Consider the following 22,940-nt stretch of genomic DNA (forward strand, 5'->3'; position numbering starts at 1 on the left):
GAAACCCATGTAAATATCATAAAACTATGCAGTACTTCACTTACAAGTAAAATGTTGATGTAATAAGGAAGACATATAAATACGGAAGTAAAAGTAAAATACAAACAGCTCATGAATGAAAGGAGAGGGAAATCTTACGCACGCATACCGATGTCATTGCCATAAAAAGAGAGGAAACTGAATGGAATTATTTGAAGAATTAAGAAATGCACGTCACATTCTCAGTACAAGGTGAGGTTGTTCAGTTTAGTACTGATTTTCGTGAAAACTTGTGTAATTTAGTAATATGCGGGATTTTTTTATATCATTGAACTGAACATACCACAGCTTCCGCCGGGATAATATAGAACAGAGGCGTGATCTGAAACAATGAGATATTTCAATCTGCATCTACAAATTACAAGTCAATCATTATTGATTTAAACTTTTGCGCTTGTGTGAGGTAAAATTAAAAACAACAAGAGCTATTGGAGGACAGCAATGCCTTGTCACTTAATCAAGTAACAAAAAGTGGAAAAAGGTGCATACTGCTGTAAATGTTCAAAGTAGAGTTATGGAACATGTACATGTCAGTTCATCATAGCGAAAAAGTTTCAACCCAATCCTACAAAAGGTCACTGCGATACCAGTTTACATAAAAAACTTAATCAAGTCGGGACGCTGACGCTAACGCGGACACCGACGCCGACGAATTGGCTAGTGCCATAGCTCTACCTATTCTTTGAATAGTCGAGCTAAAACGTAAACAGCTTTATATTTGGATATAGTGGCCAGTAATTCAGAAATTAGGATAAGGCATAACTGTACATCATTTTAGGAGGGTGTCCAAGTTGAATAATGCTGTGAACGTCAATGTGTAATTAGATAGTCTAGGTTTCCGGTAGTCACAGGTGATGCGATGGGGTATACCAGTACTTAATTGCATTTGATTAAGGCGGATATGGAGTCCACATTGTTCTAAAGTTTGAAATTTAACAGCATTTATTATTGAGCTACACTTTGTATAATCGTAAAGGCCTTTTGAAAAAGTTTGCAAACAGTTTAACAATATTCCAGTCGAGGACGGACATTTGTGTTAAAGTTTCCATTGTTTTCTCGTTTTATCCTGATAAAGCGTAGAGAACTGTTTGCTCTTTTATGTTTTTTTTTTTATTTCGGCCTGACTAGTTTGGATCTTTAGAGATGATTTCTATCTAAACAGAGGTAGCGACATAGGTGCTATTCAGCTCAATAATAGTTAGAATATATGGGCAACTTACAAGCTATCTGCAGTCACCTCATACTTGTCAAAGACAGTTTTATATTCCAACTTATCAAAAGCAGAGCGGTCATTTTGTAAAATTTGGGACTTTGATAAACTACCCTTACTCAATTAACCGTAACATATTCATGTTTACATTTAAACAAGGAAGTATAAAACAAACATAGTTATTACCATACTTGGTTATCCGATCAACAACGTGACCATATATGGAAAGAAATCTGAATGAAAGCATTTACAACATACGTTACATACTATTGATTCAATGCCAGTGAATGACATTTTACCATATTTGCTCATGGTAAATATAATAATACTTAGTTTAAAGGCAAAGAAAATCTCCTATATAGGTGATCCCCCCAGCCCCACCCCACCCTAAATGCCAGACATCTTAAACCCCAATAAACAGGATCATGTCTGGTCCAGTCTGATAAGGGTCCATAAAACCCCTGTAGACTTGACAATGTAGTCCATGTCAGACGATAATAAATTGTATTGATATGTACAGATAATTCGTTATTTCCTGTGTTTTGCATATTCTATTGATTGAAATGCAGTTTTTTTTTCAGAATATACACAAAATTATTTTAGTTTATAATATACTAATTGTAATTGCTCAGTCATGTTGAGTAATGTCCTGACCAATTAAATTATAACTCTTACAGCAAAGCAATTCTCACCCGTTTAGAAAACTCTCACCTTTATTTAATAAAAAACAAGGCAGTCTGAAAGACAGCTAAATCCTCCGCCACTGCTATGGATAGTGAAAAGGTAAACCTTTGACCTTTAGCTGTGACCTTGACTTTGAACTGACGTGGCTGACTCATGAATTCTGCACAACGTCTTGATGAGGTGATCATTTGACCCAAGTTCCATAAAAATCTTTCAAGGCGTTAAGGAGATACAGAGCTCAAACCTTTGACATTGAGTTGTGACCTTGACATTGAGTTGACATAGCTGACTCTTGAGTTCTTGATGAGGTGATCATTTGACCCAAGTTTGATGAAAATCCTTCGAGGGGTTTAGGAGATACAGAGTGGACACAAAATGGAAGGCTCAAACATTTGACCCTAAGTTATGACCTTAACCTTGAGCCGACATGGCTGACTCATAAGTTCTGCACATTGTTTTGATGAGGTGATCATTTGACCCAAGTTTTATAAAATTCCTTCAAGAGGTTTAAGAGATATAGAGTGGACACAAAATGGAAGGCTCAAACGTTTGACCTTGAGTTGTGACCTTGACCTTGAGCCAGCATGGCTGACTCATGAGTTTTGCACATCGCCTTGATGAGGTGATCATTTGACCCAAGTTTCAAATGAATCCTTCAAGGGAATATGGAGATACAGAGCAGACACAAAATGGAAGGCTCAGACCTTTGACCTTCAGTTGCGGCCTTGATCTTGACCTTGAGCCGACATGGCTGTCTCATGAGTTCTGCACATTGCCTTGATAAGGTGATCATTTGACCCAAGTTTGATGAAAATCTTTCAAGGGATTTAGGAGATATAGAGCGGACACAAAATGGAAGGCTCAAACATTTGACCCTAAGTTGTGACCTTGACCTTGAGCCGGCATGGCTGACTAATGGGTTCTGCACATTATCTTGATGGGGTTATCATTTGGCCAAAGTTTTATAAAATTCCTTAAAGTGGTTTAGGAGATATAGCGCGGACACAAAATGGAAGGCTCAAACCTTTGACCTTGAGTTGTGACCTTGACCTTGAGTGGACAAGGCTGACTTACGGGTTCTGCACATTGTCTTGATGAGGTGATCATTTGACCCAAGTTTCATGAAAATCCTTCAAGGGGTTTAGGAGATATGGATCGGACACGAAAGTGTTACGGACAGAGGGACAAAAGGACAGAAAGACGGACGGAAGGACGGACGGAGACCATTCCTATAACCCCCACACCCCCACCGCCACCACTTGTGGCGGGGGATTAATAAAATAATTTTTTAAAACTAAATCAGAGAAATTGCAAGATTTTTTTATTCAGTTATTATGATCTTGATCACTATGAAATGTGTTATGTGAACTCTTTATTAATATCAGAAAATTCTGATTATAGTATAAGAACTGTTATTTTGGAATATATAGTTCCCCGTGTGTGGCCTAAATACATTTTCTTTCATTTATAATAAAATCCAGCAATCAAAGACATCATTGTTCAAAATACACATGATTTAAAGGTGCCTGAATGCATTTTCTTTTATTTCCAATAAAAATCCAGCAATAATGAGATATTATTGTAATAAAACTTGATTTATTAAAAAAATAGGGTTGTATTTTATCACTTTGTTTGTTTAGCCCTAATTTAATCAGGCTTTCTAAACTCATTATAAAAGTGAGAACTGGTTTGCTATAAAGGAGAGAAATATCACATGCAATCTATGTACTGCACAGTAGCTAAACAGTAGCCTATTATGATAAACAGAACAGAACAGAACATATCTTTTATTTCACCCAGGCATTTTTTCAATACAACAAGAGGAGTATAAAACAATGCTGATATAACACAAAAATTTGAATGGTTCCGGTACAGGTAAAAATACAAATACAAATAAAAATGACATAACATGAAACAAGAATTTCAACGTTGAGTAAAATAAACATACACTCAATACTACTGATCGCGAGTAGGGGTACATTTACTATTAGACGGTAAGGAAAACCAAAAACCAAATTACATTTAGTTTAATTTTTGACAAAAAGATTTAATATCTGAAATGGATGTCTATTTCGGGTGGGTTAAGGCAATGCTAAAGAGCGCTTGATACGCACCTGTATTATATCACTTCGCTTCGAGAAGTAGTTCATATATTATAATGAAATGTAATATCAATGATAATAAAAACTCAAGAAGAATGAAACATTTTAAACATAGAACAGTTTTGAAAACATTTGTATTTATATCCTGTTTAAATAACGGGATAGGTTTTTATTAGAGAATTGATCGGTGCTGCATGTGAATATCGAGTATTTCATGCGTAGACAGTTTTACAACTCAAAGGAATGTCATTCATTAATTTAGGCAGTATTATAAATAGCAAACATTACCAGTACTAGTGATTATGCATTTTTGTAGTAAGTCGATAGTTTAATTACTTAGAGTTCTAGAGATATACGAGAAAATAAACAATTGATATTTAGCAACCATTAAAATCGTTAATTAAAACAGAAGGTAGTCTATCAATGGTCTAGTCTTGTATATTGGCCCTTACAGCCAATACGCAGACTTTATCATCCCCATAGGCCACGTAGCAGAATCAGTGTCTTAAACGAATTATTGTACGAATGATGGAAATACAATGAAACTAAGTAAAAATCGACACATATGTGAAATGACACAATGTTTCAATTATATTTTCTTGTAATGATTTCATTCATATACAAACTTCTGCCAAAGCGTATGCAATAATTAAGAAACAGCCATAAAGAGAACATATGTTTATGGTACAATCATACATTCAGGATAACTCAGACAAATATAAAAAAGATAAAAAAATGAATGAAAATCGTACCTAGCTGAAATCTGAAATTCCCTTGTACATACATACTAAAAATTTAAATCATGATAAAAAGTCATCGTTATGAAAAATAGATTTGTTGAAAATACATTTCTTTAATTTCCAGAATGTTTCTCAGTACAATTCTTCATTTTTCTAATCCTTGATAAATGATAAAACTCCCTTTTCATTACACATGTATAATTATAACTTTGCAGCTGAAAGTAGAACTACATGTCTTTATTCTAACATGCCTCCATTTGAATGCCAGGTTAAACAAAGAACATCAAGCCATGTATATTCCGAGATAAACAAAGGCTGACGCGCGGACCGGTAAGAGAGCATTAAGACGTCAATTATGATGAAGTCATATGAAGTCCGATTCCTTTCTACTCAAATAAATGAATTCCAACATACTCATATTTCAATGAGCATGTGAGAATGTGAACAATCAAGACCTTCGTGGGGTTTATAATTTACCACGGTTCATAGTTCAGATGTTTGATATTTAACCACTCGGCCATTCAATTCCTGCGAAACCGACAAACCAATCGAATGCCTTGATTATTTAATTAACAACAAACATACGATGGAAGTAGATTATCCAAAGTAAATTACAGCGTTGCAATTATTACGCGGGATATGTTCGCACAGTTATTTGAATAACTGAACAACAAACTGCACATTTTCTCAACGCATGCGCACACTCAACACAAGAAACCATGTGACCACATGGGAGAAACACAACTGTTGCATCTTTGTCCATACATATTTTGCACATCAACTGTTCTTTCAGATGTCTGTTTTCTTCTTCTAGAGAATATCTTTCTGAAAAAATAAAACAATGTTGTTACATAGTAGTTTTGTTTAGTATTTCTTTGCAGTCACGTTCAAAAACAATTTTCAATTTAATTTACTTCATATGTATACAAAGCGTATGATAATCCTAGATGCCATTGCAAAACAAAAGTGTTATTTGTGTCTTCCACAGGTACTAAGTTGTAAACCATTGTACTTTATGATAAATACATGAAAATGAAACATCTGTAACAAATAAATAACAGTGCATGAGAGGGTTCTGTGTGCATGAGAGTCCTCTAAAAATCTTTGTACAGTAGTGTGCAAGAAAATCAATGGAAATAGTCTCGTGGTGTCCTTCGAGAAATCCAAGATGGCTGACAAGATAGCCGCCAAAAGTTGCAGCTGTGCGAAACACTTAGGATAACCACCTACATAATTTATTCAAAGTTTATCAGGGAACAATAGACTCGCGTAGGCAGAAAACCAGAAGGGTAAATTTTATACATTCAATTTCATGAATAAAATGTATAGATGAACTTCACATACCACCTGCAGGAGCAATATTTCCTGTCACTTTGTCTAAACTCCTATTGTCATCAGTCAAACTACATGTTGGTGTTTGTGATTGGCTGACACTGTCACAACCTAAGGGATTACTAGACCATGTGTTTTGGGGATTTGTCGACCTCTCATTGTCACTGCAGTCTAGGAGGTAATCTAGAAGTTGTTGTGCTTTCAGATCTGTGTCGTCTGGAATAAAGTAAATGTTGAAAAATGATAATAGTCATATAAAAATACATTAAGGCTAAATATACAATTTAGTTTCTGTTTTATGTTCTTCCTAAATGTCTGAATGTTCTCATTTTATTAGCAAAATACTTACTGCAATGTTCCCTTGTGTGCTTAATAGATTTTTCGACAAGTTCTTGAGTGTACCCCATGTTAAGAACCAATTTAGCAGCAACACTGTTTAAATCTTTGATGCTCTGGTCGTGCACCTCGTTTGTTTGATTCAAACTGGACCCATGTATTTCCTGAAATTGTAACATTTGACTTCAACACTAGGTTATCAACGAATTTAAATTGGTCTATTTGCCTGATGAAGTAGGTAAGTTTTGATATATTACAAACATTTGAATAAATATGAAAATATCAACAATTATTAAAACACTTGTTAGAGTCTCTGATAGATCTACATCAAATACCATAAATCAGTATAATTCGATATTCTGTATCATATAAATTTAGGCTGAATTTATTTTATACCAACACGAAACTAAAGCATTATAACCCTTTCCTGGACCAGTGTTTAACTTAACATACATTTCACGAGGGCTTAGTAAAATACTGAACAATGATATATTTGTCATTTAATACAGTATAAACAAGATTTAATTAAAAACTGGTTCTATTTTTATCATTTATAAACTTATCATAACGGAGTTATAATATTTCGAAACTGGCCAAAATGTAGAAACAGTTTTTTTAAAAATTGCATAGAAAATTCAAACGTAATATGACATGATAACAATATAACTATTTTTTTTAAAAGTACCTCCGCTTGACTCTGTGGCAGATAATCAACATTTGTTGTTTGACAAAAGTTAACAAACTCCACTCCTTTGCATTGTTTAACATACGCGCAGTTGGGAAACCATCTAGCATGCTCAATCCATGGGTTATCTCCTAGTTTCCAATCCTGAAGCTCACCACCACAAAAGAAGCACTTGACATTGTCCTTAGTACCTGCAAATAAAAGTCCGAAGAACGTATAAGGATCTTAAATACCTGCATGTACAAGATGGGGGTATTCCAAATCCCGAGGGGCAGTCGAACACTAGGGTTGGAAAAACACCTGCCTTACTCCGGTAGACGTGATACATTATTTTTCTTGCCTACCGTTAATGTTATTGCAACCGTGATTTTCTAAAATACTGTCAAGTAGAATCATGAAATTCCTTTTATGTCCTTCATAAAGTATTAGCATGCAAAGTGTCTACATTCATGTACGCATTTCTTGTGAGAAGGTGAAGTCAAATATTTGTGGTAAGTCGACTTATTTATATCGACAATCTATTATTCGAAATAAGATAGGTTAAATCTTATTCAAATAAGCAATTTTCATTCTACACACACCGTCACATTTATCTTGCAATTTACATTTAGAAATGAATAACCAACGTTTTATGTTTTTGTTTGTGAGTAAATTGAAAGAAGGCGATTAATAACGGCTAATTGTTGGGCGGTACCAATAACAGATTCTTCCTTAGTACAGATACAAGTTTATGTTAGCACTGAAATATTTATTCAACAGAAATATGAAAGTTCGCAACAGTTCATTTTACCTTCTCATAACATGTTCAGGTCATAATTTTTGTTTTTGTCCTACGCGACATTAATGTATATAGTAAAATTATTTATACTTCTGCTTGTAAAAATAGAAGAAAAAACATTTTCACCAAGATATTTGGAAACATTATACTTATCTAATGTACCATTTTTGCAATAACATATTATATATTAGTAAATCTCCGACAGGTTTCATACCGTGCAACAACCGGCCAGTAAGTAATGTCTATGTTTGCTGAAACGATATACTAAGAACTATTTATGAAGCGACAATGAGCTTGTTATTGATGTATGCCACTTCTTTTTGTTTTGGAATATGAAAATAAATACAAATGGAACAACAATACCTGTGTAGAAAAATCCGGCAGCTACTAAATTTTCTAAATTTACTAAAAAATCCCGAGGGATTCTGCAAATGTTATAACACGAAATGAACATGCGCTAACGCTATTCTAGCATAAAACGCATAGAAACCGCTGATAAATGGATAACATGTCTCTGAACGTCATTAATTTTCCACCAAATGCGCGGGAATGTCTAAGTTATTTTTAACGTTGACGTCATTTCGTTTTGAATTATCCGTTTTGGGGCCGAATGACGTTTACGCTTTGCCACGGAACCCGCAAATATAAAAAGGTGTTATAACAGCACGCGAGCGCGAGAATCTCTCTGTTAACACACGTTTTCTCTCCTGTTAAAACACCCCCGAAAAGTGACAAAAACAGCAGTTTTATGCTAGAATATATAATAACATGTTTCTGTCAATGAAATAACTTTAATATATGAAATATTTCATGTCTATAAACATACAAATAGACTGACAGATGGGAAAAGAATATATATTCCTCTAGACGTCTTTTGTTGCTCATTTTCTTTCATTTGTGAGTATATATCATATTTCTGTAATCAAAGTATTTCCCTTTTTTTAACATGCATATTTGATTCATAGATTTATTTTAATCTTGCCTTAATTCGGATTCATAACAGATAATAAATATTTTAGATATAATATAAGGGAAGGCAAGTGATTAAGCCATTGGCATCATCACCGTAGTTTTAAATATAAGAAGCGTTGTCTTCTAATAAATCAGACAGGTGTTTTTTTGTGTTTTTTTTTATAAATCAGATGATAAATGAACTAGCATTGCAATTTGTAAACGTTCCTGGTGCCTTATTGGTTGTACTTATCTTAGAATGTTTACAAGTGTAATCTTTAAGCTACTCGTTCACAATTTCAAACAGAATTTGATATATTTTAGACATAATAAACAAATTAAAAGCGGTATCAAATGTAAGTAGAATCAACTTTTGCAATATCGTTTCAAACCCGTCTCCGACGCTTTTCTCACCATAGAGATGGTTCTTGAATCACACAGAGATACTGAGCAAATATTTCACATGTCAATTATATTTATAGAAATTTTAATGAAATTTAATCTGGTTATGCATACCTCTAAAATTATGAACTGGTAGCTTTTAAAATAGTATTAAAAAAATAACGTACCAGAAGAGAAAAATCCTGCTTCTGCTAAATTTTCCGGTGTTATCATTTGACCCAATGTCCAATGCGAAAATGAAGACAGTCTTGCGCTCCTTGTGGCAAAATCGGGATGCTTTGGTTGTTCGTTTGTTATTCCAGGGAAATACTGAATCTCTTCTGTCGGACGATATTCAGTTCTCTCTCCAAGTTTTGGTGAAAGTTTTTTATGTAATCCAATATCATATTCATTATTTGTCCTTTTTCCATTCTTTAATATACAGCAAGAGCAAACGGCAGCTTCTCCTTTCCCTGAGAAATTAAAACGAGCTTGTGTTAGTCGCAAAGAAGAAGAGACTGCACTTTCTACTGGAAATGTTTTGAGGTTTGATTTTGGGTTAAGAACTAGGAGCAAAATCCGACTTTAGACAGAACAAGAGCTAGTAGAACACGACATGCACCCCTTCTCCCTTGGTGAATTCAGTAACTACACAAGGAATAGAAGTTATTTAGTAGCCTGGCCAAAATTGACGTACTGACCTCAGATCAATAATTATGGGTCATTTACAAGTGATAAGTGACCTCTGTTTCAAATGTGATCTGAAACCAAAGCATTCTCTAATTTTTTGGCAATAAACGTTCTACCTTCAAACTGTTCTACTTCAATGTGACCTTGACCTTTAACCTACTGACCTTAACATCAAAAGGTCATGACCAATCACGCTATCACGTTTCGTGATCCTAGGCTCAAGCGTTCTCAAGTTATTATACTGAAAATGCTTAAATGTATTTGTTCACTGCGACCTTCACCTTTAACTTACTGACCTCAGAATAACATAACTACAGCTACATAAATAGTAAAACCATTCCAGAGAAAACAAATGTTTCCTTTTCAGCGAAAAATTCCTAAATGATTTTTCTAGACAGGCAAGTTTGTCCTTGCACTTGCTATTGCGGATTTGATAAAATCTATATGAAGATAAAAAAATTTAAGCAAAGACAACATCCATGTGACATTTCTACGATATTTTGTATTAAGAAACAGCAAAAGTTTGTATTTCATTATGAGGCTAAGAACACTCGTTCGCTTCTAAAACATGATATTAAGGTATGAACTAGCACGGAATATTAACTTTTTTCAATTGCTTATTGAAATTATGATACTAGTATGAAGCTGACTGTATGTATACATGTACAAAATAGATCCAGCGGTTTGTTTTGTGTCAGTGTGATCATGAAATTTGTATATTTATACTATGAGGGAAATTCCAAAATAGATTTTCACGTATATATCTATATATTGTTTAATCGATATATCGACAAAAGTACGCAATGTTACGAAACTATAACGTAGTATCAAGTAGAAGTTGATGTTTCTATTTAATCAGAACAGTTTTATCTGTAGCCCTTGTCAAATCAATGTAGATTTGTTCTAATGGAGACAAATGAAAATACAGTGCTGTTTATTAAGAGGAGCATATTTTAATTGATTTTAATTTGGTTTTCGTGGTAAGAGTTCTACGACTGACGCTATATTTCTATTACATACAGTTATTCAAAACGTATTAGCCAATAAATCCAAACCTTTTTGCACGTTTCTGCACGTTTATTGACTACCAGAAGGGTTGGCTTGATACCGTCAATCATGGTTCATTGTGGAATAAGTTAAATCAGACTAGAATAAGCTGTTAACTGCGCTTATCAGAGAAAGATCAAATAAACAAAAGTGTCATTGTAGACCTACTTCTCACCAGGGTAACTGATGCTATTTTCTGAGTAATCAGATCTCCAATCAGACGAATACAGGCAAAGCACATAGTACAGTACCAGAATGCACTTACTGCAGCCACAACACCCAGAAAAGTTCAACTCGTGTAGGCCAACATCGAAAAACTTCACATCATGCAAACGCTCTCATGTGATGTTCTACATAACGTGGTTGCTGTACCAATTCCTCCCTATGTAAGCCCCAGTTCCGTCTAACAGGACATATGCATACACACTCCTATACCCAAATCCTCACTCCCTGTAATTACTATAAGTACTCTTTTTTCCAGCCACCATAGTACTTTGGAATTCCCTTCCAGCACAACTTGTGCAAGTCCCCACCCTGAACCAGTTTAAGCAGGATGTGACCAAATTTGCACACAATTCTTAACATAATAGACCTGTTTTTAAAATGCTTTTATCTGTAAATCCTTCTTGTTTTTAACACTATCAACTGTATTAATGCTTGCAATACATATCGTCTATTACTTTTATTCTCCTTTATTCTGATTTTTTCTCTTCTTGCTGCTGTTGTTGCTGCTGCTGATGCTGTTGTTGCTGTTGCAATCGGAATTGACGCTGTTGCTGTCCTTGTTGATGGTAAAGACTTTTCGTCTGAATTTGCTGTTGTATTTGTCACGGTGGTGATGTAAATGTAGTTTGGTAGGAACCATAAATTGGAGTACCATTTCCTGATAAATTAGGGTACCATTTCCTGTATCTGCTCGTAATCAAATGAAACAGGTAATTGTGCTGAATTTGCCGCTGCCGTCAGTACATCATCAAAGTTATCCATGATGAATGGTAAAAGGAAAATGAGCTAAGTAGGTCATGATTATCTATTTATATCACGAAACAGGATTGATCTACTGAAAATGTTACAAAAAAACGGATTGACCTCCTTACACTAGTCTCTAAAGTGCTCGTACAACGAACGAGAGAAAAGTGCGCTGGACAAATCAGCGCGTAGCTGATGATCGAGCCTAGGTTGGTACATGGACTTCCGTCTAGGAAAATGGAATTATGAGGTGCATGAAGGTACAATTGTTACATACGTTGCTTTAGGACCTAAAAACTACGGCTACGAATATATAGTAGGTGGGGAGAGACATACAAATTGAAAAGTGAAAGGAATCACTTTAGATAACGATACAACACAAAAGGTCAGTTTCACCACAATGGTAGATTGTATGAAAGACAGAGAAAACTTCTCCAAGGTGATAAATTATCTGCCACGTATTCGAAGACACAAAGACAGAAAGTAACCAGAGAACCACAGACAAAGACTTTGCGTATATACCAGACGGGTAGTAGTTGATCTATATAGGACTGTACCATACGCGTACATTCATTCATAAGCATGACATCAAAGGAGTCGGGTGTGCTTTCTCCAGATATATGTCAACGGATTTATCAAGATTTTGTAGAAACACCTTGGATTTCTCTATAACATATTCTAGATTTTGAACTGTATGCTATGGTTTTATTTCATATTACATCTAAGCAAAAACGGTTGAGATCAAAGTGTCAGATACGTGCATGGTTAAATGAACCTGACACCTTTCAACATTTTAAAGCCTTTGTAACAAAGGCAGTAGAAGAAGGAGAAGCTAACATAAACCTTGTAGCTGTTAACAGGACGGACTGGACAGTTTTCGTTACTGATAGTCAAAGAGTGCTTTTACATATATATTGATGGGAAAATGATGGTACTTTTTCATATAAAAACGTTGGGCATTTTTAAATGAACCAGAATGTTGTATTGATAAAGCTTGGTATTTTCTTAATTAAATGAAAATGGTATTAACAACAACAGACGAAGTTAAGTTATTACTTAAGACAAACGGATACAATGAAGGGTTACAGAGGACATGATATTCTTTTATGGAAGGTAAACTCCTTTCAGGTACATGTACAAATTAAATTTTACTGACAACAGTGCGGTTTATATATGTAGTCAGCAATATTTTCAATTTAGAAAAATGCTGCAATGTCAAGAAAAGGATTGTGCTATGTGTATCATGAAGGCAACAAGTCCTTACGAGATGAAACTTTTGGGAAATATGAAGTCAAAGAATTTTAATGCGAAACAATGGGATCAACAATCTACAGAAGTGCTTTTCAAAGCAAACTGGCTGAAATTCACACAGAATGAAAATCTAACAAATCTTCTAGCCACGGGGTATAAAATCCTAGTAGAGGCCAACCAACGAGACAATATTTGGGGTATTGGAATGGATATTTGGAATTCAAATGCAATCCATCATAACAGGTTGAATGGAAGAAATAGATTTGGATCCATTCTAATGGATATAAGGATCTGGCTCCGACAGTCTAAATCTTTCTGACTTCATCAGAACCATCAACATAGAAAATGATTGAAACACTTTGAAAGATGGCTTGCTTACAAGTAGACGTGGGTTTATATTTACCACCAGAAATAGGTGCTATGGTTTATAAATATCTTGTACAAATGTCTCCAAAAGGTGTGGAATTTCAACGAGAAATTATTCACGAGTGGCTGATGAAACTTTTTAAAAGAATTTCTAATTGCACGATATATGAAGATAGTGAAAATGGGCTGACACTTATGCTAGATTTGCAAGGTATGGATCTCCCAGTAATTTGATTGCTAGATTTTCACATTTGAACTAGAGTATTACTTTTTCATCTATATAAAGGGTAAACACAACAACTCACGATTTAGTTTACATATAAACCTTTGAAGGATATGGCAGGAAAAACAAAACGTGCAAAAAACACAAGGTTCGCTTGACATGGACCCATGGTTGTTGCTCTTGGTCAAACGACACCAAATTTTAGAAAGAAAAACATTCAACATGCTCCAAAAGAAGTCATCCATTGTGTGTCTGAGTGTTGCCACAATGTTTTAAAAGGAAATATTTCACTATCAGCGTCTCAAAAGCGTGTTACGCCTAAACCATCATTGGAAACAAAAGGGTACCCATTCAGAAAAAAAAAAACATTTTAAATCAGAAATGTGGTTTTTCATCAATATTAGCTTTAGCGCTAGCACCTGTGCTCGATAAAAAACTAACAGAATTAATGAATAATATATGAAGAAGATGGCTTCAAATTCTGGAAGAAATGAATCGTTGGAAAGCATGGAAACGTGCATAGCTTTCTCCAGATCCACAAGTCACTCAAAATCTGAACTTCAGAAAGAAATGAATTCCGTCCTTCAACACGATCATCTAGCGGAAAGTGAAAACGCTCAATTGTATGGACAAACGTTACAAAAAATTTCAATTGGCTCATAAAAAAGCAGTACAACCATCATCATCAAAGGTTCAAAAACTTCAGGCAGAAAAAGCAGAGAAAAAGCCATTGACTTTGCGTGATCGTATTATAGGTAGTGTTCTAGTAACTATGCGTCGTAAAGCAAAACTACTTCTTGAAATGTTGGAAGACCATTCTTACATGTTCTTACATGAGTTGAAATGCCCAAGGAAATTTAGAAATCATAGGAAAACCAATTGCTGGATCTAACATGAAGATTTATTAAATGATGTTCTACGCCATCGGAAAAAAGGTTCAAATCCAAGAGGATGGGAACACTTTTCAAGAAGTCTAAGAGAAATAAATGTACCGCTGGAATTTATAGGGAACAGACAGCGTTGGTCATGGATGCAAAGACACGCTTCAGGTGGTGAATTAGACGAAGACGATGAAGATTATTTTTTAAACAAGTACATACCTATCACCAACACCTCCTCTTTCTCAAGAAAAAGTTATAAAACGAGAACCTCAACCTTCTGGGTCTCAGACTTGGGTAGTATATTAACATGGATAGTAAATTGAATAAAAAACTCTCTAAGATTTATAACGATCCTTAACATCCTGCTGGTTTTGCGGGAGTTCAAAAATTATACTTGGCGGTACAAAAACATAAACCATCTATATTTTTAAATAAAGTCAGAACTTGGCTTCAAAAAAAACATACACTTCAAACAAACCTATTCAACGACAATTTAGAAGGCGAAAACTCGTGTAGAGGGTATTGATATCCAGTGGCAAGCGGATTTAGCTGATTTACAAAGGTTATTGAAAGACAACGATCAATATCGATCTTTACTCTGTGTGATAGATGTGTTTTCGAAATATGCTTGGGTTATACCAATTTACAATAAAACGGGTCAAACTTTGATCCAAGCGTTCTTTCTTAAAACTTTGGGTCGCTCTCTTAAGTCCTTGCAAACTGACAAAGGGTCTGAATTCAAAAACAAAGATTTTAAAAGTCGTTAAAGTCAAAACATATTCATTTCTTTACAACAGAAAACCCTGAAACTAAAGCGAGCATTGTTGAAAAGTTTCAGGGGAGTCTGAAAAGTCGTATGTCGAAATATTTCACACATGAACAAACGCGACGCTGCACTGAAGTTTTGGATGATTTGCTTCATGCCTATAATCATAGCTTCCATAAGAGCATTCAAAGAATCCAGCATCGGTCACTGTTGATACAGAGCTTGAGGTTGCGCAACATCTATTTGGTACAAGGCAAAAATCTAAAACCCTTCCTGTTAAAGTAGGTGATTGAGTTCATATTAGAGAGTTTGAGATTTCAACCTTCGCCCCCCCCCTTCAACGTCTCTCATATATATTTGGGGTAAAACGTCACCGATATGCGTGTATTGTATTTATATCAGACGTTGCTACTAAAGTTTTTCATGTAATATCAAGTAAGCCTAAGACTTCTCTTTATTACTATGTGAAATAAAAAGCTTAATTTCAGGATTTCTGCTCATTAAGTTATTCGATTATCCATATGTATAATTAGACTAAATTTGATGCGAAACACTACCAATAAGTATGAGAATAATGAAGTTTTGTATGGCTAATGATTTTAACTAAATACATTGAACAGAACCTTGACGTATGAAGTTATCAACTGATTTTGAGAAACTTTGAGATTTTGTTCAAACTTTAACTTCTACGGCATATTTGTGTCCCCAGGCGGTATCGATTATACAAGATGGGCCTTTTTGTCGTATGAAGTGAAGTTTTGAACGTCCGAAGATGTGATATCACGAAAGTCAAAACTTCAGTCTTTTTACATCTACTCTGTCCACATACTCGGCATCAAAGACTGAAATCTGGATGGAGGCACATGACATGACAGTAATTTTACTTCCAAATAAAATCAATCCGTTTCTGTCGGACACTTAATACGACTATTGCAATTCAATTACAAAAATAAAATGGTATTAGTAAGACGGAAAATTCTTCTGAAGTATCAGACAATTTCAGATCTATGATATGATGATGCGAGATGTTTCCTGTTACCCGTATGGGATTACTCCAGTTTTTACATGCACGGACCCAGAGCCCGGCAAAGGGGCATTGTGGGTCAATTTCCCCTTTAATTCTTACATTTTACAAAGAAAGTAGGTCTTGAAACTTGGTGTGACCCCCCCCCCCCTTGACCCCCCCACCTCCCCACCCTCCCTGAAATGGGTGACCCCCTCTTTAAAGTTGGTGTCCCTCTAGCCAAAATTCCTTGATCTGCACATGATTTACTCATGAAAAAGTGTATTCAAACAAATACATGTATATGCCCACATGTTATTTTGTGCGACAATTTTCGTCTCTTATATAACATTTCTTGACTGTTTCGCTAGACAATTGGTGACTTCGCACGATTATATTGTGCTGTCTGAGAGCTTTGGGTTTAACGCCCTATGTAGCAGCCTTTTCGCTATGTAAAGCCCCTTTGAACGTGTTAATTATGAAAAAGGCTCTATAATAAATCTGGTATGATGATGATGATAATAGAAATAATAACGATAATTCTTCGTGAACTGTGTTCATGTAGTGTAGTTTTCATATAATAGTTTAAGTAATTTGCAATCTTAGTAGATCTCATTGATGTTGCAAAAAATTAGTGCCTATCAAACTTTGTTTCAAGTGTAAATATGGTGAAACCATTCACAAAAGGATTGGTTCAAAGCAAATTGGCTTACAGGAGTTACAAAATAACTAGCTAGAGTCCTGCAAGTCTGTTTTAGTTACGTTTAGTCCTATTATCATTAAATCAAATTACAAAATAAGATAGTAAAATCTTCTTTTATGATTTTACTTCTAGTTCAGATAATGGGATCATTAATGAAAAATGTATACAACATTTAGATAGATGATCAACCATGCAGGAATGCTGTCTGTCAGCAGCTGTCGTGTAAGGGCAATGCTAAGGTTTTCACTGGCGGCCGATTTAAAAGAAAAAGGATTGGTCTCACAAGTTTTTTATAAAGTGTAATGCCATATTAAACAAGAAAGTGTTGTTTTTCAGGAAAAACATATGTCACCCCTACCTTATGCATACCTTTAATTCTGACGGCCATTTTGTGCGGCGAAGCGAAACTTGTCAGAGATATGCACAACTAGGATTAGTACTGATTACACCTGTGAAGTATCGTCGAAATTCGGCCATCAGTTTGACCTATGAAAGCCGGACACAATTTTTCTATATAGCTCTGGTGGCCATTTTGTGCAGCAAAGCAGAACGTTCCAGCGATGTGCACAACTAGGCTTAGTACTGATAACTCATGTGAAGTTTCCTAGAAATCCAGCCAGCATTTGCATTATTTTGCTCTGGTGGCCATTTTGTGCAGCAAGGCGAAACGTGACGGCGATGTGCATAACAAGGCTTGGTTCTGATCACTCATATAAAGTTTCGTCGAATTCCGGTCATCAGTTGGACATGTTAAGACGGAGAAAGTTTTCTCTTTTTTCGCTCTGGTGGCCATTTTGCGCAGAGAAGCGGAACATACTGACGATTTGCACAACTAGGCTTGGTACTGATCATTCCCGTGATGTTTCATCTAAATCCAGCAAGCTGTTTGACCTGTGAGAGCTGGACAAGATTTCTCTATTCTTAGCTCAAGCGGTCATTTTGTGCAGCGAAGCGGAACATGCTGGCGATATGCACAACTAGGCTCGGTACTAATCACTCCTGTGAAGTTTTGTAAAAATCCAGCGAGCAGTTTAACTTGTGAAAGTCGGACAAGAATTTTCTATTTTTAGCTCTGGTGGCCATTTTGTGCAATGAAGTGGAACATGCCGGCGATATGCACAACAAGGCTTGGTAATGCTCACGGAATACGCTTTCTCGTCCGTCCGTCATGTACTTGGCACAAATGTTTCCCATGATGGGAGGACGTGTCACGCGCAAAATCCGGACCCGTGGCTTAAAGGTCATTGTCACAATTGGAGGTCAAATATCAACAGGGTTTTTTTTCTGTCGGGTGCATAACTCTGCAATCCATGAAGGTAATTTAATGTTACTTGGCACAAATGTGTCCCATGATAAGACGATGTGTCATGCGCAAAAGTTGGACCCCTAGCTTAAAGTTCAGGGTCAAAACTTGAAGTCAAATGTCAAGAGGGATTTTTCCCTCCGGTCAAGAACTCTGTCATCCATCACGGCACTGCAGTATTGTCTGGTATAAATTTTCCTCATGATGACACGACGTGTCATGCGCAACACACTGAACCCTAGGTCAAAGTCACACTTGGAGATCAAATGTCAATAGGAATTTTTACAGTCCGGTCAATAACTTTCAAAACAGGATTTAAATATCAGTTTGCACAAAAATTTCCTTGGATGAGACAACATGTCATGCACAAACGTTTTTTCCTGTCCAGTCTGTTATTTAAACATTGCATGTGGAAATACTGGTGCTAGTGTAAGGAAAATTGCTATGGCGGGCATATATTGTGACATTCTGGCACTCTTGTTTATAGATGCAACGAAACAATGAACAATTGTAGGTTTTTGTATAACAAGTGTTTTGTAATATTGTTTATACATCATTTACAAATATCAGTAAAAGTAAAGAAAATTAGGTGTCTTCTAGGGTACTTTGTATTGCATGGCAATACTTCATTCACTTGCTTATTACAGGATTTTCTGAAAAAAAGTAGGCTTCTGTAGGCTCCGGAAATGTATATATGATAATCATAAATTGTGTGCTAATTTTGACGTTGGAACAATTTCAATTATTTCTAATTCTATTTTATTATTGCAGGTACAAAGTCCGCGCTCCTTGCCGCTGTTGGTGCGAAACCTCGTTTAGCATATAGAATTATTTAATGAGGTCTTCCATTACCATTTCAAACAAGAAAGTCTCCATACGACTTTAAACTAACCAAACAAACAAATAAATAAAACTCACTTATATCATTTGTAGAACAGGCTAACCTCGTTCCAGTCTCACTTTCTTCCTTGCTCTCTGTATCAGTAGGAAGCAGGTTAACAAGGCCGCTGGTTAAAATGGGATCGTTCTGAAACTGTAACAAAAGCATGTCTTTGTGCAATAATTGTAAAAGTTTTCATTGTAAAACTTTACTTATCTGTATTCGACTTAAGTAATGAAGAATGATAACATGATATTACATTTCTAATATTAGCAAACTGCATCGCTATCTCAGAAAAATATGTTCAGCTATTCGGTAAAGAATAATAAGGGCCTCTGTACTCGCCCTGGTATTGGTGTTGCGATATTTTCGTTACCATTGCCTTCATCCATGCATTGGATATAATGTTTTATTGCAAGCTTCACACAGAGTTTGGTAAGGGGCAGACATCTGAAATTTTAAGGTCAGGTGTCTAAAAAGGGCAAGGTCACTTGGGTCGAATAATGTAAACGCGCTCGTAAAATGTGTATGGCAATCTGTCTCAACCTTATCTTCATACCTGCGACTCCCTTATTCATGCAACTCATATAAGGCTTAAACCAAGTAGGGGAACATATCGGGTACTTCAAAGACTCTCAGTTTCACTTATATATCATAATATTTCCTATTACCCACATTTCTGACACCTATATCCCTCCCCTCTCCCAAAATAAGAGAACGTGTTCCCCTTTCTCACACTTACTGATAACTTGTTATTATCAATAACATCTTGATAAACATTTTTCGATAGTTTAATTGTATTTTGGACACTTATTTGAAGGTACAAACCAATAAAATAGCCATCAACTTTGAAAGACAGGATACGTCGAAATACCGAGTGGCAAAATTTACAGCTGCTTAATATTTATTAACGGATATTTCGACATAGTAACAGTCTTAAAATTGAGCCTGTGGCAGGACAGGAAGATTAACAATCTATCTTAAACAGGCCTAGCATTTTGTCAGTTTTACTTTTGGGCAACTGACATATTCATCGGCTTTAGTTTTATTTATGACGGACGGACGTCTGCAATTTGTTAAATATGGACCCATTCCTGGTAGTAAAATTTCATGGGATCGGTGAAGGTCGAGCCAGACACAGACAACATGTACATCAGTGGGAGGCTGCTGTGGCAAGACACCGTCCGCAAGTCCTTATAGTGCAAATAGAAGGAAATGATTTATTAGACGATAGGCAAATGTCTTAGGACATAGTCGAGTTATTAGTTCTGAAGATGGTGAACTTATGTAGCCTTTTTTAGACAAGATACAACATAAAGCATGTAGTCTTAATGCAGTTTTTACCGCAACTTACGCGTCGGCATCAAAAGAAGGACTCGTATTTCCAGATAGTAGTAAAAGCAAATTCCATTTTGAAATCACTCTTGCAGACTTTTCCGTGCATAGCATATTGGACAGTGTAGGGTGTAAAGTTCCCAAACTGGAAAATATTTGTGAGATATTTTCGCAACATTCGTTGTGCGGTTGTTTATGTTTTGAACAAAGATTGTACTTTTAACGGGACATCATGGTGTATGTGGGCCATGTACAGTACTCGAAGAAGATGTAAGGAGCCGCACAATCAGTTATCAGTTCGGAGCAGTTTCAAAAAATGAGGATCAATCCATGAGAGGACTTGCTAGGCTATATATCTATTTGTTTTTTGCACACAATGACAGTCGTTACCAAGCTTATATAGTAATGTGGCTTGATTAAAGGGAATATGAGCAATTCCTTATATTTATTATTTTTAACTGAGATAGGATAAACAATTAGCTAATACTTTGTTGGCAAAAGTTGTGAAAATTATAAGTTAGCACATTCAAACATATTTCGCTTTGTAAGGATATGAAGTTTGTAAGCATGCAAGAGTGTTAAGAGTTGTGACGGACATATTAATGTTCATTTAGCATTATATATGCTCTATTAGTAATTTTGGTTTTAAAAACTGAATAATATCAATTAATACATCTTTTGTCACTTGCTCTTCCAATCAAAAAGGTTCATACATACTTACAATAAACATTGCCAACATTTAAATAAACATTATAACCTCATTATCAATAGGAGGTCTTAGTTAACTTTTGTAATATTTTCATTTGCATCAGTGCTTCATTATAAGAGATAAAAGCTTTTTATATATATATACATGAATTATAACAAATTAATGTTAAGGCTGGAAATTATCTTACTTCTTCATGTGGCCTAATTGTTGGAACTGTATAATACGAAACAGGTAAGCAGTTTCTTTTTCTGTAACAGGCAGATTTTAATTTCTGTTACCGCATATTTGTCACTCGACCTATAATATATTTGACTGGGTATCTAAAAAGGGCATTACCCGAGTTTCAAGCAGTTTCAGGACAGCCATAATTTCATGACAATCTCTCAGGAACTAATGTTTAAGGTATAAGCGGTTTCTACTAATTGCCATAATACTATGACCCATTTTTGACCAGAATGTTTAGGTGACTTTTATACTGTACGATTGTATGGTGTTTGTGTTCCTTGGGCATTAGCAGCTTTTGCTAATTGTCATAATTTTATGACAGATACCTGATCGTAATGTACGGTCAATTATACACCATACGAATCTATGGTGTTAAGGTTCCTTGGAAAGTTTTGATAAGCAACATAATTTTATACGAAATCCCAGTTTTTAAATCATTACACTGACATGTTTACGTTTCAGGCATCATGCCGTATGGAAAAAGAAATCAGACACCTGCACAGAAGGTGACAGAACAACCTAAGACGAAAACGACGTCGTTCAGCAAGTCATTTTCAATTTGAAGGTGACAGAACAACCACCTACAGCACCTACGGTTTCAGATTCTAGAGAACTGGCCGGAAGTCACAAAGCATGTAGTTGAGACATTGATTATAATGAAAGTTATCCCTGCTGGTGATCAAGTATCAGTGCGATCATCAGCAACACCATCAACAAGCCAAACACTTGCAACCCAGACTGTTGCTGCAGCGATATGCCATGTCGCCCCATCAGTAACTCCACTCGGAGAATCAGCTCCGCGTTGGTTTATTGCTATCAATTCACATGTGGAAGGTAGTATAAAGTCCCGTAATTGGGCAAATAAGTTTGTTTATCTAGTCTTATTATTATCAACATCACTTAAGGAGCAAATATTAGAAACAGAAGGCTTTCATTTAGTGAAATCTACCTCAGAAACAATCACGTTGAAAAAGGTAAAAATTCACAAATCCGTAACATCCTTACTACGATGATTCTCGTCCTTTCGCAGACTATGGCAACAAAACCCTTCATTGTTCTTTGGAGTTCTCCATACAGACACTTAAATAGAAACCTAACGATGGGTTAGAGTTTCCAGGCAAAATCTACTGACGTCAAACTATTTCGTTCCTTTCGGACATCAAAACAATCTAACGGTGCTTCCGACTTCCCATGTTACAACAACGAAAACGAAGGAAAATGTGAAAATGTATTCAGCTGCAGTGTCCATACAGGCATGTTTGGCAACATTGTTTCGGTCCCCATTGCAGAAACTCATGCCTCCTTTGGTAGAAAAAACAACAACAAACGCCGCCTGCCGTATGCTGCATCC

At 35.7% G+C, this 22,940-nt stretch overlaps 1 protein-coding gene across 1 annotated transcript; it reads right to left on the minus strand.

Moving 5' to 3' along the window:
* Positions 1-5,139: 5,139 nt before the first annotated feature.
* On the minus strand, positions 5,140-19,473 carry LOC128553679 (E3 ubiquitin-protein ligase XIAP-like; the record flags this gene model as incomplete). Its single annotated transcript, XM_053534856.1, has 6 exons — positions 5,140-5,600; positions 6,120-6,323; positions 6,457-6,607; positions 7,129-7,319; positions 9,427-9,711; positions 19,359-19,473. Coding segments are annotated over 6 exons (1,143 nt in total), but the record flags the coding sequence as incomplete, so codon positions are not given.
* Positions 19,474-22,940: the final 3,467 nt, after the last annotated feature.

Source organism: Mercenaria mercenaria, unplaced genomic scaffold (assembly GCF_021730395.1).
Source record: "Mercenaria mercenaria strain notata unplaced genomic scaffold, MADL_Memer_1 contig_4182, whole genome shotgun sequence".
Taxonomy (NCBI): Eukaryota; Metazoa; Mollusca; class Bivalvia; order Venerida; family Veneridae; genus Mercenaria; species Mercenaria mercenaria.